This window comes from Mytilus californianus, unplaced genomic scaffold (assembly GCF_021869535.1).
Source record: "Mytilus californianus isolate M0D057914Y unplaced genomic scaffold, xbMytCali1.0.p SCAF_2, whole genome shotgun sequence".
NCBI classification, from domain to species: domain Eukaryota; kingdom Metazoa; phylum Mollusca; class Bivalvia; order Mytilida; family Mytilidae; genus Mytilus; species Mytilus californianus.
Window position 1 is genome coordinate 140121195 of NW_026262668.1, and position 22049 is coordinate 140143243.

A 22049-nucleotide genomic window follows, 5' to 3' on the forward strand; every position below is an offset into this window, starting at 1 on the left:
CAATATGGATGGGTTCGTGCTGCTCACTATGGATGGGTTCGTGTTATGGATGGGTTCGTGTTGCTCAGTATGGATGGGTTCGTGTTTTGGATGGGTTCGTGTTGCTCAGTGTGGATGGGTTCGTGTTGCTCAATATGGATGGGTTCGTGCTGCTCACTATGGATGGGTTCGTGTTATGGATGGGTTCGTGTTTTGGAAAGGTTCGTGTTTTGGATGGGTTCTAGTTGCTCAATATGGATGGGTTCGTGTTGCTCAGTATGGATAGGTTCGTGTTTTGGATTGGATCGTGTTGCTCAGTATGGATGGGTTCGTGTTTTGGATGGGTGCGTGTTGCTCAGTATGGATGGGTTCGTGTTGTTCACTTTGGATGGGTTTGTGTTATGGATGGGTTCGTGTTTTGGATGGTTTCGTGTTTTGGATGGGTTCGTATTGCTCAGTATGGATGGGTTCGTGTTTTGGATGGGTTCGTGTTGCTCAATATGGATAGGTTCGTGTTGTTCAGTATGGATGGGTTCGTGTTGCTCAGTATTGATGGGTTCGTGTTTTGGATGGGTTCGTGTTGCTCAGTATGGATGGGTTCGTGTTGCTCACTTTGGATGGGTTTGTGTTATGGATGGGTTCGTGTTTTGGATGGTTTCGTGTTTTGGATGGGTTCGTGTTGCTCAGTATGGATGGGTTCGTGTTTTTGATGGGTTCGTGTTGCTCAGTATGGATGGGTTCGTGTTGCTCAGTATGGATGGGTTCGTGTTTTGGATGGGTTCGTGTTGCTCAATATGGATGGGTTCGTGTTGTTCAGTATGGATGGGTTCGTGTTGCTCAGTATGGATGGGTTCGTGTTGATCAGTATGGATGGGTTCGTGTTGCTCAGTATGGATGGGTTCGTGTTGCTCAGTATGGATGGGTTCGTGTTTTTGATGGGTTCGTGTTGCTCAGTATGGATGGGTTCGTGTTGCTCAATATGGATGGGTTCGTGTTGTTCAGTATGGATGGGTTCGTGTTGCTCAGTATGGATTGGTTCGTGTTTTGGATGGGTTCGTGTTGCTCAATATGAATGGGTTCGTGTTGTTCAGTATGGATGGGTTCGTGTTGCTCAGTATTGATGGGTTCGTGTTTTGTATGAGTTCGTGTTTTGGATGGGTTCGTGTTGCTCAATATGAATGGGTTCGTGTTGTTCAGTATGGATGGGTTCGTGTTGCTCAGTATAGATGGGTTCGTGTTGCTCAGTATGTATGGGTTCGTGTTGCTCAGTATGGATGGGTTCGTGTTTTGGATGGGTTCGTGTTGCTGAATATGGATGGGTTCGTGTTGTTCTGTATGGATGGGTTCGTGTTGTTCAATATGGATGGGTTCGTGTTGTTCAGTATGGATGGGTTCGTGTTGCTCAGTATGGATGGGTTCGTGTTGCTCAGTATGGATGGGTTCGTGTTTTGGATGGGTTCGTGTTGCTGAATATGGATGGGTTCGTGTTACTCAGTATGGATGGGTTCGTGTTGTTCAATATGGATTGGTTCGTCTTTTGGATGGGTTCGTGTTGCTCAGTTTTCTTTTCTATGTTTTGTTGACTTGTTTATCGTTCGGTCTTTGTTGCCATGGAGTTGTCAGTTTGTCTTTGACTTATGTGTGTGAATCCCAGTTTGGTTTTGCCTCTCTTTTAATTAGAATTAAAAATTAGCTGTGATTCATAATAATATGTAAGGTCTCTTTTCCTTTTACATATGATTTTTCTCGTTATCATATATGAATGATAAAGTAACTGAGTTAAAACTTATATGGGGTATATGTGAATGGAAAAACAACTGAGTTAAATAACATATGGGGTAGATGATAACGAGAAAGCAACTTAGTTGTTTTTTCATTCACATATACCCCATATGTTATTTAATGCAGTTGCTTTCTCATTCACATATACCCCATATGTTATTTAACTCAGTTACTTTCTCATTCACATATACCCCATATGTTATTTAACTCAGTTACTTTATCATTCACATATACCGCATATGTTATTTAACTCAGTTGTTTTTCAATTCACATATACCCCATATGTTATTTAACTCAGTTACTTTCTCATTCACATATACCCCATATGTTATATAACTCGGTTACTTTCTCATTCACATATACCCCATATAAGTTTTAACTCAGTTACTTTCTCATTCACATATACCCCATATGTTATCTAACTCAGTTACTTTCTCATTCACATATACCCCATATGTTATCTAACTCGGTTACTTTCTCATTCACATATACCCCATATGTTATCTAACTCAGTTGCTTTCTCATTCACATATACCCCATATGTTATCTTACTCAGTTACTTTATCATTCACATATACCCCATATGTTATCTAACTCAGTTACTTTCTCATTCACATATACCCCATATAAGTTTTAACTCAGTTACTTTATCATTCACATATACCCCATATGTTATTGACCTCAGTTGTTTTTTCATTCACAGATACCCCATATAAGTTTTAACTCAGTTGTTTTCTCATTCACATATACCCCATATATTGCTTTTATTGCTGTTCTTCATCTCAAAATCACAGTGAGGTCTTCAACACGGACCTAAAAAAACTCTCATCTCACTGCAAGTTTAAGACTGCCACTAGCACCGGCTTGAGCGGAATTCTTTGCAAAAATAATTTTGATAGACTTTGTAAGACGTAACACCACCCAATCGTGCCCGGTCCAAAAAGAACATACTGGAAAGTAGTACCTATTTAAAACAAAATAGTTCCTACGCATAGTTGTAAATCTTAAACTATGCAGCATATATTTTAGTAATTAAGGTATGAGATGAAAGGTGAAGGACTGGTGATCCTTGTAGAACACACGATTTACTGATAATTTTAAATAATGATAAAAAAATTATGAATGAATTCTAAAAATGAGGGTATATATATATATATTCTCAGATATAAAGTGCTGGTTTGGTGTATCCAAAATTCCGGTAACCAGTGAAGTACGGTCTGATGTATAAATACAGGTATATTGATCCCACTTCCATAAAATGTTTTGAAGTGAAAAAAATAACGTGGATAGGAATGAGGACCAAGAGTAGGTGGTGTGCGTCTTATTAAAATTTTAGTATACAAACTCTCCTAAAATTGAGAGAATGATGTGGCACACATGAGAGAAGTTATCTCAAGAATAAATACACCATAACTTTAAAAATACAGAAGAGCATACATATCAAGAACGGGGAAACATATATTATTTAAAGGGGCATTTGCTTTGATTTTAATATTTGATTTATAACATACAAAAAAGTATATTCAAATTACAAAAACTCCAAAAAGAAACAATTTACAAAGCATGGACTCGTTATAATGGATCAGCATTTCGTGTGTATTTTAGACTAGACGACATCTAATGAACCATCGAGACGCTCCTCCGAAGAATGCCGATTATCATACGAATCACACACATACATATGAATACACAGGCACGTGTACTCGCATAATCGTCTGTTTGAGTTCATGCCATTGATGAAAAAATGTGTAAATCATCGTTTCACCTCAATACGAATGATTTTATTTATGCATGCAGCATCAGTCTACGAAATGGATTCACTTTTCATTGTTGACATGCCTTTCTTTTTAATAGCTAAACATTCTTTACACATTCGTAACCCATCTTAACTGAGGGTTAAATTGAAAGTCGGATAAATACGTATTCAAATGAGTTGAATTATTGACTTGCAAGCCAATAACACATTACCGATGTTTTTGAACTTATTTGACGAAGTTGAATCAAGCTGACTGCTAATAGTGAAATAGTATTTATCAAGTCCGCTGTTATAAATGTTTGAAACAAAAGAAAACTTAGAGAACTTCGGACACTCAAAATTTAAAGTGCTATTATCATTTTTATCGTCAAGTGAAATGATTTTATATAAAAAACTATTTATAAATTGTAACCTTGCTCAACAAAGTGATGAGATAATTGTTGTTGCTGTTCTTTACACGTACATATGTTCTCCTGCATGTAATAAATGTCCATGATAACATTAATCAGGCACAGATTGCAGAATATTGAAACTTGGCACTTAACACTATACAAGTGAATCGTGCCATGGGTTTCGGAATGTTTTGTCCTAGTGACAGAATTATGTGCGTTAAAGAAATTCATGATCACCAGTAAATCACTAAAATTTTCTAAAATACGAACCCTAGATTAAAAAAAAAAAATCAAAAGTCGTATTATAAATGCAAATTTGGAAAATAGAATCGGAGATTTCATAAATGCCTGGGAAAAATAATCATGAAAGGGTTAAAAAAAACATTGCCCTCAAACTCAACTTACTCCATTTGCTATAGGATCATGAAAATTGTTGTCCAACTAATAATAGAGGATTATACCTGTGTCGACGGTATTTGCCCATAGATCAGATTAAATACAATCAGTACATTGTGAAGTATGTTGGAAAGTACGTGGTGAAACTTGAGTCATAGCTTACATTATATGATATATAGGTCTAACTGGAGGTATTGGAGATTTTGCATGACCCTAAGTGCATTATCTACGAAAGGGGGCTTTCGAAGACCAAGCGACTGATTCTCCCAAAACGTCCCTTATACACTACTAAAGAAAGAAAATTGATATTAGGTGTATAATCAACACTACAACACTTGTTTATGATCAAGGAAATTTATCCTCGAGAAGAACGAAAGCATATCTAGTGTATAGTAAAATACTGCAAAGTATCAAGGACAGGAAGTTTGTATTATACATTTATGCATGTGAATTAAACAGATGGTGTTGGAATTTTTTTTTAAGCCTCATGACATCGTCTCCAGAGATTCTATGCAAACAATGAGGAAAGGGACCAATATTTCAAAACCATACCTCCCACTTTTAAATGCCTTAAAAGTATTGTAGTGTTGTCATTTTAGCGGTATTTTAACATTGTCATATGAGCGGGAGGTTTGGCTAGCCATAAAGTCAGGTTCAACCCACCATTTTTTTCTTAAAATGTCCTGTACCAAGTCAGTAATATGGCAGTTGTTATCAGACAGTCCGTTTCTATGTATGTTTGCGTTTGCTTTTGTTGTAGTTCAGTGTTTCTGTTGTTCCGTTGTTTCCCTTGGTTTAAGTTTGTTACCCGGATTTGTTTTCGCTTAATCGAATAATGACTGTTGAACAGGTTATGCTATTGTTGACTTTATTAATAACTATATTTATAATAAAAAATGTATTGTACGGTATATGAATATTTCCGGACTTACATGTCTTTCTCTATCCTTGATGTACTCGTATCAACATAGATATAGTTCGCTTATTGATTTTTTAATATTCTTATTTTAATTATTACAGGGTTGTAACAGGAGCTATAAAGGCAAACTTTACAAACGACCAAAATATAAAGACACCAGGCAATATATATAAGTGTAAACTGAACTTCACTCAATCCACACAAGACACGTGTGAACCAATGAACATCAAAACTACTGGTAGGTAAAAAAAAAACCCCATTCAGGAAGAGTGTGAATGAACATCAAAACTAATGGTAAGTAAGCCAATCTCATACAGACGTGAGTGTGTGTGAACCCGTGAGCATCAGAACAAATCGTAAATTTGTTTTCTCTTTCCTGACGAATGAAAAAGAATGAACATCAGAACTTATGGAAGATAAAAAAAATCCATTCAGGACGAGTGTGAACCAAAGAACATCAGAACTAATGGTAGGTAAAAAAAATCCATTCAGGACGAGTGTGAACCAATGAACGTCAGAAATAATGGAAGTTAAAAAAATCCATTCAGGACGAGTGTGAACCAATGAACATCAGAACTAATGGTAGGTAAAAAAACCAATTCAGGAAAAGTGTTAACCAATGAACACTAGGACTAATGGTAGGTAAAAAAAACACCCATTCAGGACGAGTGTGAACCAATGAACACGAGAACATATGGTAGGTAAAAAAATCCATTCAGGACGAGTGTGAATCAACGAACATCAGAACTAATGGTAGGTAAAAAAATCTATTCAGGACGAATGTGAACCAATGAACATCAGAACTAATGGTAGTTAAAAAAAAATCCATTCAGGACGAGTATAAACCAATGAATACAAGAATTAATTGTAGGTAAAAAAATCCATTCAAGACGAGTGTGAACCAATGAACATCAGAACTAATGGTAGTTAAAAAAATCCATTCAGGACGAGTATGAACCAATGAACACCAGAACTAATGGTAGGTAAAAAAAATCCATTTAGGACTAGTATGAACCAATGAAAACCTCAGAATAAATGGTAGGCACAGGGCGAATGAAGAACGATCATAGGCCTATAAAAGTACAAAAATGTGTCTGGGATCTGCCTGTAAATGGAAGTTTACATACACCCAGGACAAACAGATGAATTTATAACTTAGAATATAAGGTTTTGTTGGGAATTTCTTTTTAAAATTTTTTGGATAGATAATGAAAATCTTCTTATTACTTATATTATTAATCCTTAAGAGTCCGTAATCAAGTTTATTTATTAAATAATTTAAGAATCACCAAGTGGGCATGTAAAACTACCATACGAAGAATTTTAGTAAAGATTGAAAGCCTTTGACCATCATGACTATTGTGCAAATAAATTCATTGGATATGTTCGATTTAACTATTATGCAGAACATAATGATTGTAAATATTGTATATATGGATTGTTGTTGCAAAGTTTGTATTTAAACTAAAGAAATCTTTACGTTAATTAAATGGCACTTACCAAAGGCTTTTATATTTATGAATCATAAGTTTTATTGTAAAATATCAATCAAATCAAATCCTACACACACGAGATTTTCGTGTTTTTCCTTTCAACAGTAATGGTGATAAAGCAAACATCAAATTCTCTAAAAACCTTGAAAACTTTAAAATTGTGAGTGTAACATAATGAATGGTTTTCAGAACAAAGTCATACAGCATTCTCGCTACTTTTCATTTTTGATCCATGGTTTATAATAGAAGTATTTTAAGTCATTATATCCTTTCCATAGTGGATTTTAATTTCCGAATTTGGTGATATCCTTCAAGTATTATTTTAAATTACTTCCTACAAATAATTATTTCTTTAAACATCTCTTCTATTTAATTTGTATGAAATTTATAACCAGTGATATTATTAATAAAACGTAGTAGCAAACAGGAAGTAGTGGTTAGACATCTTCTAAATGAAACAAGTGGTAAATCATAAGTTATAAACAATCAGATATTTTCACCAGTATAATTGCATTGTAGTCATAATATGTTCTGAATTTCTTTTATATCGAAATTTGATCCTAAAAAAGATACATTAAATTCAGACAAGTCAAATTTTAAGCTACAATATTATAAAAGCGTGTTAAAAAAGGTTTTCAAATGAAAAATTGCTAACCATTAAAATGTTATCAATTCCATTTACTTGCCTTTTATCGGTTTTAAATTTTAAAAGACAAGTCAAGTGAAATTTAGAACCTGAGACAAAAGCAACATATTGAAAATTGTTTGAAACATAACAAATTATTATTGAACATTTCAAGGGTTTTGTTTACTGTCGATTGTCATTTTTTACATGGTATTGTTGGTTTTTCTTCAAATTATGATTGTTGGTTGTCCTTTTACTGTCTTCTTCCTATTTTAACGTAGATCATTATAAAAATATCAAACGGAATGGAGACGATCTTTTTATCCCCAGAATCTTTATTTTTTTTGTATGTGTACAGTTATTCGAAAAGAGTAGAGAAGATACCAAATGATATAAAAGTTTAATAATGTTGTGATTTACCTCCACCAGAAAACTAATCTAAATATTTGAAAATCAAAAATGTATACACATTTAAAAACGTTTGAAGCTGAGTGACCGAAAGAGACATAAAAAAGAATTTCAAGTTCGGTGGAATTTTCAGAAAAGAATGTTATAAATAAATTTATTACCGAAGCACTGCATCATGCGATGGTGATAACCTTGTGGACTATTAGGCCACCAGCAATGGTATTGACCCGGTTCTAGTAAGTAAAAATAACACTTAATGAATTTCTGGCGTCCGAAGCGTTTTTCTGGATAAACTATCATCAGGAACGATCAATCTTAAATATCCGAAAGCCATTGATATATTCATACGATCAGTAGAAGCTAAGTGACCACAAGGGACCGAAAAGAATAGTCAAATCCCTCTTGGTCAATTTTCCCTGAGGGAGGTGGAACTTTGTTATTTGATAATTTCTGGATTTTTCACTGGGGAATTTGTTTAAGAAACGTTTGCTATAACTCATGTCAGTACCTGAGCCGAACTGTCCACATAATTCTTGGTTGTTACAAGTGGCTGACCAACATTGTGATATCCTCATAAATTATTGCGAACCAACACTGTTTAACAGCTTTCCTCGGACTCAAACATATCTTTTAACTTATTACACCCCTCTACTGAGACTATCATATAATTACCATCTACTGTGAAAAATTTACAATTAAACGTTGGCAGTCATTTAGGAGGTTCAATCGATCAGCTAAAATAAACATCATCTCATCAAAACATATTACAAACTAATCTTATTAACACTCATATTCCCTAGGTTTTAAGGTTCATTAGTGAAATTTTAAAAATTAATACTGCAGTAAAAAAATATCGAACTCCAAGGTAAGTTCAAAAAAGGAATTTCATAAAAAATGACAAAATCAAACGTTATAAACCGATCGATTTCATTCCGACAAACTATATACTTTACAGATAAAATAAGATGGCCCAGCCTTCCTGGGTACGAGGAAGATAACGAATTACTTGGAGCTGCAATGTCTATTTTTGATGACACCATAATTGTAAGTAAACCACAGTTACCAAACATAGAAAAACTGCAATAATTATGGACATTGATAAAAACAGACTTTTAAACCCTAGACATCTTCTTCTTATCTGGAATAAGCCTGAACAGGAATTAAAATAAAAAGGACGATATAAACTCCCGTCGCAGTGACACAAACGTATCATACTGGTCAGCCGATTCGTGATGCTGTTTTTTTGTTTATAGTCGATTTCAGTCGTTCTTATTCATAATTCTGTTGGAGCAGGTTTTTTGTAAAAAGCACATCCCAGCTTATGAAAACCAAACAGTGTGAACATGCACGAGCGTAACGTTTTAATTTGGATATTTAAACGCAACATGGTGGGGCAGAAAGCATATTACTGCTGATAATGGAAATAACACTTTATAGATTTTGTTTGTTCGAAGAGCTTTTCTGTATTTATCTTCATCAGTAATATCAAACCCAAACATTTGAAATCCAAGGATATGTAAATACTTAAAAAATTGAGGAGTTATATAGATATAAGATGTGGTATGAGTGCCAATGAGACAACTCTAAGGGTAACAAAAAAATATAGCCAAATTTATCTGAGGTCAATTTTGCCTTTGAGGTTTGGAACTAGATTTGTTTTATAAATAGCTGTTTATAATACATTATATGGGAAATTATCGGACACATGACTTACTTGATTTCTTGATCGTCAACATATTTATTACGTGTGGAGAACGTGTTTTTTAAATAACCATCGACTTTCCTGTGGAACCAATTGTGCTCCTCTTCTTGTCGACTTGTTCTTTTATTCATATGAGACTGACTTCATACAGCAGCTTCATAGGAAGAAAGAAAAGATACAAGCATTATCCTTCAACTTTACTTAGCGCTATGTAGAAGAAGTTCTTTCACTAAATATTTCAAAGTTTCGTGACTATGTTTCACGCATCTATCCCTTCGAACTTGAGATAAACGATACACCAGACACATTTAAGGCTGCTTCATATCTTAACTTGCATCTAGAAATTGACAATGAGGGTCGGTTGAAAATAAAACTTTACGACAAAAGAGATGATTTTTAGCTCCTCAATTGTGAATTTCCACTTCTATGTACCAACATTCCAGCAGCACCTGCATACGGAATATATATCTCAGCTGATACGATATTCCAGGGCTTGTATTGCGCTCCAGGAAGCTGTGAAACCAAGAGTTCCAAGTGGTTTAGTTGAAATCATGCCTTCGTAAATTTTACGGACGCCATCTCGAGTTGGTTGAGCATTGTAAAATATTTTTTACAGATGACGACAGATATGTTCCAATTGTCGTAAACACAACCCCGTCCTCTTTTTCCCGAATATGACCTACCAGATTAGACTTATCACTGGGTTTGTACTTAAATGAGCAACACGACGGATGCCACATGTGGATCAGGATCTGCTAACCGTTCCGGAGCACCTGAGATCACCCCTGGGTTTTGGTGGGGCTCGTGTTGTTCAGTCTTTAGTTTTCTATGTTGTGTTTTATGTACTGTTGTTTGTCTTTTGGTCTTTTTTTTTAGCCATGTTGTTGTCAGTTTATTTTCGACTTATGAATTTTAATGTGGGTATCTTTCCCCTCTATTTTACTTGTGATTAAGTGTCGATTTTTGTTGTTTTTTCTCATAGCTCTGTCTAATTATTTATTCTGTAAAGAGCACATCCATCAATTAAAGTTCCTATACCAGGTTCAACCCACCATTTTTTCTTAAAATGTCCTGTACCATGTCAGGAATATGGCTGTTGTTATCAGAGAGTCCGTTTCTATGTATGCTAGAGTTTGCTTTTGTTTTAGTTCAGTGCTTCTGTTGTTCTGTTGTTTTCCTCTAAAACTAGTAGTTGATGTGTTTTCTCTCAGTTTTAGCTTGTTACCCGGTTTGTTTTCGCTTAATCGAATTATGACTATTGAACAGCGGTATACTACTGATGCCTTTAATTAGTGAACATGTATGACCGTACAAGAGAGACCAGTGTTCTCTTAGATCTTTGTAGTTTCATGTATTGTATACTTATCGTAATGTATCAGTTGAGATATGTAAAAAGAGGTGGAAGATACCAAGGGAACATTTAAAACACATAAGTCGAGAAAAAGAACAACGCTATCGCAAAATGCCATACGATGGGGACAGAGAGCATGTTACTCCTGAGAAATAGACAGACGACGATCTGAAAGTTGTAAGCATAACGGTATGTCACAGTTAAGTTATACATGTACACAAAAACATGGTAGTTTAACGCCTCTCAGACTAGTAAGATTCAAAGAAACAGGCTAGAACAAAAGAAATAAATGATTTGCGTTATAGAGAATAGAGAAAACATGATACATTCTCCAAATAGGGAACGATAAATACAGTCTATAAAAAAAGGCCACATTTATTTACCGATGTTTAAATCTCATCGATTAAGAAGATAAACCAGTCTATAACAATTCTATGAAAAGAGATATAAAGAAATTAATCATAAACGACAAAGTACGATGCACCCGGTCTCTCTCCTTTTGGAGTTCATGTGATTTTCTGTATGTTACCTTGATGTGTCTTTTTCTTATCGATGTACGAGATTTGAATTTAATTTATATATCTTGCAATTATGTAGGTTTCGTTCTATATTAATGTTGACTATTACATTTACTTTCTATTGGACCTCTTTACTCGTCAATCTTGGACAGATAGACCGAAACGGAATTATTCTCAGCCCTTTAATATTTCTCATTTATTTTGAATGTTCCACTATAAGGCGATTCACCTATTATTTAGCAACAATTCATATTATGAAGTTCCATTGAAGTGGAGATGTATATATTAGACTTATTGGTAAGAACATCAAATAACCTATGCAAGTTATATTGAAAACGAGGCTTTTTAAATATTGCTTATTTACTATTAAGTTACTTTTTTAAATTTCATTTACATAGGTGTCCGTTCATACATGGTTTACTAGCATTCAAATTTTCCCTGACATGTTGTTGTTTTCCCATGATGTATAAAAAAACTATCGTCATAAAACAATAATTTGTTTAAAACGCACTTACACTTGATATTGACGCTTCGGAGTTAAATAATGGTCTTTTGTGTATATTTTATAAATACGTCTAAACAAGTGACAACTCTACGACAGATCATGTATTGGATCACCAGTGAAGGTGATACACGGCTAAAAAGACATTATATTCATAATTACTCAAAATATCAGCATAACAATGTTAAATCTGCAAATTTGCGGAAGCAAATATTTGTTCTTCCCTCGCCGGGATTCGAACTCATGCTATTGGGATATCGAGACAACACCGCCTGCACTGTTTCCAACGCTCTAGACCACTCGACCACCTAGACTGCACTAATAATTCAGCTTTCGTTGGCCTACTGTTACCTTTCCTCGTCAGTAAAATCTAGAGTTGTAACACAGTTCATGATATATTAGGCATGAAGATGGAAGAGAAAAGATGGACGAAAGATAACAGAGGGACAGTCAAACTCATAGATCGAAAACAGACTGACAACGCCATGGCCAAAAATAAAAAGACAGACAAATAATAGTACAGATGACACAACATAGAAAACTAAAGACTAAGCAACACGAACCCCACCAAAAACTGGGGGTGATCTCCAGAAGGGTAAGCAGATTCTGCTCCACATGTGGCACCCGTCGTGTTGCTTATGTAATTACAAATCCGGTAAATAGTCTAATTCGGTAAGTCACATTCGTGAACAGGGAAGGGTATTGTAGTTACGACATAAGGAACATATCCGATATTATCTGTGAAACGGTCATTCCATAACGGTCAACCAACTCGTGATGGCGTCCGTAAAATTTACGAAGGGATGATTTCAACTTCACCATTTGGAACTCTTGGCTTAATAGCTTCCTTGTGAGCAGCAATCCTCTATCAAGGAAATCATGATAGGAAACACTAGCCCGGGATAATCGTATCAATTGGGAGATATATACTCCGTATGCAGGCGCTGCTGGAATGATGCTACATAGAAATGGAAAGTTCACAATTGGGAAGCTGAAATCATCTCTTTTGTCGTAAAGTTTTGTTTTCAATCGACCCTCATTGTCAATTTCTAGATGTAAGTCAAGATATGAGGCAGACTTAACTGTATCTGTAGTATCTTTTATCTCTAGTTCGATGGGATAGATTCGTTCAACATAGTTGAATTGATTGCAGATTAGCTAAATATCTATCGTAAAGGGTCGTAGGATACAGTCACAGAAATCATAATTTTGATAAATACGTCTAAACAAGTGACAACTCTACGACAGATCCATTAATTGGATCACCAGTGAAGGTGATACACGGCTGAAAACACATATTATATTCATAATTACTCCAAATACCAGCACAACAATGTTAAATCTGCAAATTTGCGGAAGCAAATATTTGTTCTTCCATCTCCGGGATTCGAACTCATGCTATTGGGATATCGAGACAACACCGCCTGTACTGTGTCCAGTACTCTAGACCACACGACCACCTAGACTGAACGTATAAATTTATATATATATGAATGGATGGAAAAAAATAAAGGCAACAGTAGTATACCGGTGTTCAAAAGTCATAAATCGATTGAGTGAAAACAAATCCGGGTTACAAACTAAAACCGAGGGAAACACATCAACTATAAGAGAAAAACAAAGGAACAACAGGAACACCGAAGTGCAACAAAAACAAACGCCAACATACATAGCAACGAACTATTTGATAACAACTGCCATATTCCTGACTTGGTACAGAACATTTAAAGAAAAAATGGTGGGTTGAACCTGGTTTAATGGCTAGCAAAAACCTTTGATTTAATTGAGACTTGGAAGTTATCTATAATTTGTATCCCAAAACAAATACATATATTCCATATTAGATTATTTAAAATATGTATTATAACTTTTTAAAGAAACCTTTTATCTTTAAATTCTTTTCGGCTTTAATTTATTTTCAATCTTATGACATGAAATAATGCAAAATTCATAAAAGCTTGAAAACTCCGTGCGTTTATTGAAGTTTACACACATTATGATGTTTTTGTATTGTGTATTTAATTGTTATACACTCTTTTTTCCAGATAACAGAACATGAAAAAGAAAAAAGAGTGTATAACAATTAAATACACAATACAAAAACATCATAATGTGTTACTTCTTAAACTAATTAGATTTACAATTTTTGTTTATTTGTTGTAGACTTGTGCTCCTCTCTGGAAGAATATGATTCCTCTGGCAAACGTTAAGTTTGTCCATCCTATTGGAAGGTGCTTTAACATAGATAGAAATTTGCAATCCTTTACAACGAAACAATTTAAAAACAGCTTCTTCGATGCCAAATACACAGATAAAGATTCAAATCAATTAAATTTCGAAGTTGCTCAGATAGGATTTTCAATATCTAACAAAAAGGTAAGGACATAAGACAAAAAGATATTTAAAGTATTGTAACATCTGAATCTTGCTTAACAAGAATTGTAACGGATAATTGACAAACTCATCATAGATACCAGGATTGAAATTTTGTTCACCATACGCGCATTTCGTCTATAAAAGACTCATCAGTGACGCTCGAATCACTAAAAGTTAAAAAGACCTATAATTATGATAAGATTTGAACTTGTCACCAGAAACACTAGTCTAATAAAGCAGAAACTGTTTGGCTTTCTGAAGCACATGGAATCCCCTCAAGTTTTAAATAGGGTTTGTGTTACTTTTATGTGTATCATTGTGTTAGCTATTGTTTGTTTTGTCTTGTTCCTTAGAGCTTGCTTTGTCTGTCTTTTGACGAGGGGTTTATTTGTGTGCCATTAGTATCGTTTATAATTGTTTTGCAGAGTATGAAATTTTTATCTTATTAAAACAAATCATTCAACATAAAAAAACAAAGTTATTTCTTTTATTTTACAATCGCCTTTTACTTTCAAGTTCTAGCTTTATTTCAAGCGAGAAGTATAGATTCGAACAATTTATTCAATAAAGTTATACTCCCTGTTAACAAATTAAAAAAAATCTTTAATAAACTTAGGTTTCAACTCCCTCCAAATTTGGATTTTCTATTTCGGTCCCTGTTAGTCATGTTGTCTCATTGGCACTCATACCACATCTTCTTATACCTATGTAGCTGCTAACATTTCTACAGATTTATACATGCATAGCTTTTAAATGTTTGTGTTTGAGCGTTCCTGTTTAAATAAAACAAGAAAAGCGCTTCGGACGCGCGAAATTACTAAAGTATTATTTTTATTATTTTCAACACTACAATGAGTAGATATCGTTTATACAACTAAAAAGGCGGAGACCCTCTGAGGTTATTTTCACATATTTTTTTATAAACCGAATGAGTGAAGGAATAAAACTATCTAAGACATAGCATAATGACGCAAGCGATTTAATGAAGAAGGAAAACATGTATACTTGAATGAATGATGTGTCGCATTTAGAAAATCCTCATTTAAAACCATTTTAAACATTTACTCACTGAATTAAGCCTTTCGTTTTAAAGGCGATTTGAATTATGTCGTAATCAATCTAACCAACAATAGAAACCTTTCGAAGTTAATAAAGACAGGGATTCAGGACTGTTTTTATCATTGTTGTACAATATGAAATGAGACATCTATTTCAAATTTGTAACAGTTATGCAAAGTAAAAAACAAATGCTTTAAGAATTATTCCAAACGCAAAACCTGATGTATCACCTCTTAAATTTGAAAATTTTAAATCCAGTAGTGTATCACTCGCGCTATGATTCTTTTCCGGGTTTCGATTTACTTTTTATCCTTTAAGGTTTTATCAGCTATTATGTTTCGTTTTTTTCAAATATGTTGGACTCGAGTATCGCAAAAGATACATTACTTGTCGAAATGCGCATCTGGAGCAGTACAATTTGCACCGTTAAGGTTATTCCGGTTGGCTATTATGAAGAATCAAACTGATTATCGTTGAGGTGAATTTACGTATTAATTTATAAACAATTGCACTACAGATCATTTATGGGATATTATCTCGAGTAAGTGAATTTTCTCTAAGATGATTAGGTGTCTAAAACAAAATCTAGCTTCATGAAGAAAACATTTTATTATTCATATATAACTTTATGTAACAATTTACCCTTAGCATTGCGCTCAATTTCAACTATAGTTACATTTAAGGACAAATATTATAACGATCTGTTTCTGAATGGAAAAGCTAGCCCTATGCATTTTGTCTCTTGAAACCGTGATTATTAAATATGTTCAACACATACATCTAAACAAACACATTGTACATAAACAGACAGACTATCAAAAATTCTCTAAATATACTGCTGAAATTTACCCAAAGGAACTTACTTTAAATATATCAAATATTGACAGCAATAACTGTCCTTTCATAGATTTAGATATTTCAGTATTACACCAGAAACTCTACACAAAAATTTACGACAAAAGGGATGATTTTTTCTTTCCCTATTGGTTATTTTCCTTTTTGGGACGGTGATGTACCTGTTGCACTATCTTACGGTGTTTATATATCCCAACTCGTTCGCTATGCCCGTATCTGTAGTGACGTTTTTGGATTGCAATGAGCGTAATCTATGTTTTATAAATAAATTATTAAGTCAGGATTTTCGTTACCACAAATTAGTAAAAAACTTTACTAAATTTTTCCATAGATACAAAGATTTGGTTTGCAAGTTTGGCTGAAAAACTTATTTCAAAAGGAAATGGACCAAAACAGACAAAAGACAAACAGATAAACAACATTACACAAAACACAACATAGAAAACAAAAGACTGAGCAACACGAACCCTACCAAAAAATGGGGGTGATCTCAGGTGCTCCGGAAAAACATCATCAGTGTTTTCTGTAAAATCGTGTCCAATGCCCTCGACCATTCGGCCGCAAAACGAAAAATATTTGATTCCATGGTCTGCATTAAAACTAAATAGATAATTTTGAAAATGAATAGCATAGGTACAGACTGCTGAAAGCGTCGGTAAAAAAGTCAAAACATTTATATACCATATTGTAAAACCGATTTGCATACTCAGTATGAGCTGCTCTGCTACAGTTAGATGTTCTGTGTCATGTTTATCTATTTGTAGAAAACTTACCTGTCTGCTAACAAAATGTTCATCTTCCCATAGTTTAGTTTGTATTCGATTTAAAGTTTTGCCCTTATGGATGCCTGTGCTGACTAAGATTGTTTATATTTCTATTGAATAGTATGAAGATTCATTGTTAAACATACTAATAGGAGCTCCAGGATTCTTTGAAAATAAAGGTTTGTTTATGACATATTCCTATTTTATGACATATACACATTTATTTCTGCCACACGTCAGTTATATTTTTAACAATATTAAATGTTATGTTTTATTATTCCTTTTACAATTAAGTAATGCGTGTTTAATAATGTTCCATATCATGTTGTATAAATAGTTATTTCTGAAACAAATCTGTCATATTTTGTACACTTACCGCTGCCGGTTGATATCATCAGTAGTATGACAAGATTTGTAACTTTTTTTAAGTTCTCCTTTGATAAATCAGAAAAGCACACCGGTTTACATACTTGGATGTATGGCATTATATATTTTAGAACTCAGGAGTGATATTTCTCTGATAATTACTTAAAGTGAGTTTCGACAGATATTTATATTACCAGGTTATTATGAATGTTACGGATATTTGTATCATTACTCCAGGGTTTTAAAATTACTTTTTTGGAGATGACCTGGTGAAAGTATATCAGCTATATAAAGGTATTTACCTTTATTGTTACACCAATTCATTACACCAGCGCTTTAAAATTACCTTTTGGAGATGACCAGGTGAAGGAATGTCAGCTATATAAAGGTATTTACCTTCATTGTTTTGCTCTTTGATGTAGGAATCATACAAGTATTTTATAGATTCATAACAAGATGTATTTTACCAATAAAGGGTTTTTTATATATAGTTGAAATGATACTATTAAAAACACTTTTGATACCAACAGGTGGCTTTTTACAGTATACTGGTAATAAAACGATTGAGAAGTTTTTTGATAGCTTCACCCAATATGAATTTGCCCAGGAAGCCCAGAAGCAAGGTCTACAGCAGGGGAGCTTAATGGGTAAGACATTATTTCATCATTGCATTAATCAGTTTATTATATATCCATATTAACAATCACAAATGAATGAGATAATAAGAACACACCCTGCCCCCCTCCCCCTTTTTTCTTTTAGAGTTATCTATATAATCCCACATTCGACAAAAACCTAAAAAGATTTTTTTTTTTTTTTTGCAGACTGCTTAAGATAAGCATTACACTTAATCCGTTGTGTTCTTTAGTCTGAAAGATCATGATTTATTTATTAATTGTAATTGGCGTTGAACTAGTTTTTAATATATCTGAGCCCTCTTTGTTTTTTGTTTTTTTTTCTTTAGTTAGTTGTTTCAAAACAAAATTCTAGATCGTACGAGTTAAGCCATTTCCAAATATTTTTTTACAGTTTATTCTTATTTTGTGCTGTTTCACTACTGTCCAAGGTTAGGGTGATGATGAGCGCTCAAAAACATGTTAAACCCCACTAGCCACATATCAGGTCGTAGTTTTTCTTGTTTATATTGTTTTAGGTAAAATTGTCAAATTAATGTCTTTAGAGAACAATGACAAAATATTTATAAAATTAAATCTAACTTTCTTGGTTACAATGGTGTAATATCAGCAATAAAATCATATAAACAATCTCTCAAAAATAAAATCTCTTTAGACAGTCTTTGTAAAATTCATTGACCAATTCTTTCAAATAATATAGAACATTTATTTATCAAATAAAAGCTCAAAAGATATGTATAATGTTTTATTAGAAAACAAATAGTACTAGACTTATCTGTGAAGATAAATGGTCCCTAGATTAAATAATAATTTTGTTTGGAAAAAAATGCAAAATATGTCTTTTTACACAACAAAAAGCTCAAAACTTCATTGGTTCTAATATAGAATAATGCACAGAATCATAGGCACAAATGAATTTTTATTCAAAATTAAGATAAAACAAATAGGTAATTGTACTTTCTGCAATGAAGCTATTGAAGATATTGATCAAATATTTTGGACTTGCTATGAAATATCTGATTTATCATGTATTAAACTCAGTGATTGGATTTATCACCAAACACAAATTATAATTCCACTAAAGATGGATATCATTTTATTTGGAAATTGAGAAACACAGGAAATAATAAGAAGAAAAGAAACAAACTTAATAACATTCCTGACAAAATTCTATATTTATAGAACAAAACTTTGTAAAAACAAGTTAACTTTACAAGACTCAAAAAATACCTAAAAGAATCTCTTATTCTAGGAAAGAATATATTTTTTAAAAATAACCCTTTTTCACGTGACCAATATCTGCTGGGATCCCTGGTTTCCAATACTAGAATAACCTTTTATTATAAAATACTAGGTACTTTGTATTGCCTAACTTATTTTCATTTGTTTACCTCATTCACATCACCATATATGTTATAAATCTAATATTGTTATATGTTGTTTTTTGTTTGTTTTATGTTTTATGTGTTGTCTATGTTTATAACTGCATTTATGTTTCTCTTAGCTACATGTAAAAATATAATCCAAAAGAATAATAAAAAAAACATCCTTGTGAGCTGTAATGAATGCTGTCAGTAAGACATTTTTTTTGCTGTTGCCAAAACTCCAAATTTCTGTGATTTTTATTTTTTTAATTTGTTTTTCTTCTTCTTTTTTCAAAAATATAGATCATTCTTTATTGATATTGTTATTACTGCTAATGTTTAACGACGCAGGGATAAGGTACCAGTATTTTTGTATCCTACTCACAAATATCAAAATTATCAATTAATTATGGTACACATAAAAAAAAAGAAATTGTGTAAAAATGTTCAATTATATATCAAATATTAAGTTGTTAGAGATCGTTCCACAAAACATAATTCGATGTGTCAAAATGCGTGAGCTTTTGTTAGATTTAGATTAAAATAAGATGAACATTCTTGATATTTTTGAATTGTGACTTATATCATTTTAGGTACACATTTGAAATAGCTGTTTTACGCATTTTAGGTAGTTTTAAACACGTGCAAAGTATAAGTAACCTTGAATGCTATAAATATTTAATGTATCCACCAATTTTGCATTAGCTCTTGTTTCTTATATATTTGTTTTGATCAGTATTAGATAATCGCTGAGAGGGAACAATTTTAATTTCGATATATTGAAGTTTTACTTTTTAACAAGGAATCGTTTCTTATGTTTTGTCCATAACACTACAAAACCAATGTTGAACCAAAACGGCACTCTTGATCTAAACAGCTCTTAAACAACTGAAAATATATTATTAAGTCTTGTTCAGTCGTTCAGCTCATTTTCAGACTTCTGAACTTGTGTATATTCAGTATTGTTCACACAGTTCACTTGCAGTCAATTAGATCTGTTCAGTCTATTAGAAATAATCTATAAGATTCTGATGCTATAAAATGAACATACCAGGTTATACAAACAAAGTTTGCCAAAGTGTATAGAACTGTATATAATTTTACAGCTACGAGAAACAGTATTAAGTCATTGTTACATACTTGGGCTTACAGAGAACTAACATATATTGGAAGGTTTAAAGTTATTAATACTTTAGCACGTCCACTACTGGTTCAACTTCTGACTGTCCTTCCTTACGCACCGTTTTTTAACGTAAAGGTAAACCTTAAAGAGTAAAGAGATCAGTGGTTATATCCGAGGTATTAAGATGCCTAATATTTACAGAGTTTTTAAGAAAGTATAATATCAATACCAATTTTGTGGAGTGTTATGGTATTATTAGTCCAATGCTAAATAGCTTTTCATATCTTTTGGGAATGTAATGTTTGATATCCATGATAGACTGAGTATTATGACAGTGTGTTGCCTTTTAGCACACAAGAAGTATTTTTTTGTTGTGTACGAATTATTGGTAAATAGTAAATAATATCTTGTTTCTATTTGAATACTATATATACAAATGTAGATACATATTACCCAAAAAATATCGGGGATAGAATATTTGAAATTATGGATAAGTGTCGAAAAATACTTTGTAAGTTTCTTAACCCTACACAAAAAATTAGAATGCATCAGTTAATTGATTGATTGATTGGTGTTTAACGCCACTTTCAGCACTATTGCGCTATTTCGTGGCGGTCAGTTTGTACTGGTGGAGGAAGCCGGAGTGCCCGGAGAGAATCACCGACCTTCCGTAGGAAAACTGACAATCCTAGTCAATTAAGATTGGAGTCGAGCGCACCTGCCACCTGCGGGATTCGAACTCACAATTTCAGTGTTGACAGGCTACACGGGTGTCCTTCGGTATATCGAGAAAAATGATCGTGAAAGAATAACTAACGGTGGTCAAGCATTGCGATCGGATCGTGAAAGATCTGGTATCGGATCGTGAATGCAATTAAGTGTAATTCTACTTCAAAATATGTGAAAAAATCTGCTCTATTTTCAAAAGGCGGAACAAATCAGAAAATAAGAAATATGTCTGGCAAAATAATTCAACTTCCTTATTATTACTATGCACTACGTTTTAGTGTTGTACTTTTAAAGAAACACAAAAGGCGACACACGATCCTATAAGAATCATTAAGAAAGATCAAGTTTTGTATCTATAATGGTCACATTCCAAAATATCGTGATATATTTGAAACTAAATCTTTTGTGTGTTAGATAGTTCAGTAAATTAAAGTATATTATAATTTGAAAAAGTTCATATTCATAATTTTGTTGTTTTTTTAATTAAGATTGATCGTGAAAGATGAGACAACGCATTATTTTGATCGTGAAAGACAAGGCGTGACCAGGCTTAAAGATCAGAAAACAACATTTCTTTTACCAATTGATATACTTGTAATTGGTTGAAGCGTGTGATTACTTACATAGAATTAATGCGTTCTTCTCTTTTTTTTTGTGATATATATATATATTAGATATACATATAGACCCATATGTAGACCTCTTTTCATTTAAGAGGCAATGCTAACTAGGTATCCAAGATAATAAGACCCCCAAGAGCGTAAATTGTCGGAAATTAAATATCTTTGTATCTATAATGTAAAATGTATCCACAAATGAGTGAAGCGAGAGGGGGTCTAGTGGTCATCCCCTCTTATTAATGTGTACGTTTTTGTTTGATCAAAGAAGCTATATCATTTAATTTAACATACAAGTCTATTGAAGATATTTTTTCTATTAACAATACAAACTTTTC

General features: G+C 33.2%; 1 protein-coding gene across 3 annotated transcripts in view; it reads left to right on the forward strand.

Annotated features, from left to right (window-relative positions):
• Positions 1–22049, forward strand: part of LOC127731257 (integrin alpha-4-like) — a 71182-nt gene that overhangs the window by 3619 nt on the left and 45514 nt on the right. For all 3 annotated transcript variants that reach the window (XM_052240286.1, XM_052240285.1, XM_052240284.1), the window contains exons 2-6: positions 5326–5462; positions 8706–8794; positions 13987–14199; positions 16999–17056; positions 17774–17890. In XM_052240286.1, coding sequence (XP_052096246.1) covers positions 5326–5462; positions 8706–8794; positions 13987–14199; positions 16999–17056; positions 17774–17890 — 614 coding nt within the window. The remainder of the gene's footprint in view (positions 1–5325; positions 5463–8705; positions 8795–13986; positions 14200–16998; positions 17057–17773; positions 17891–22049) is intronic.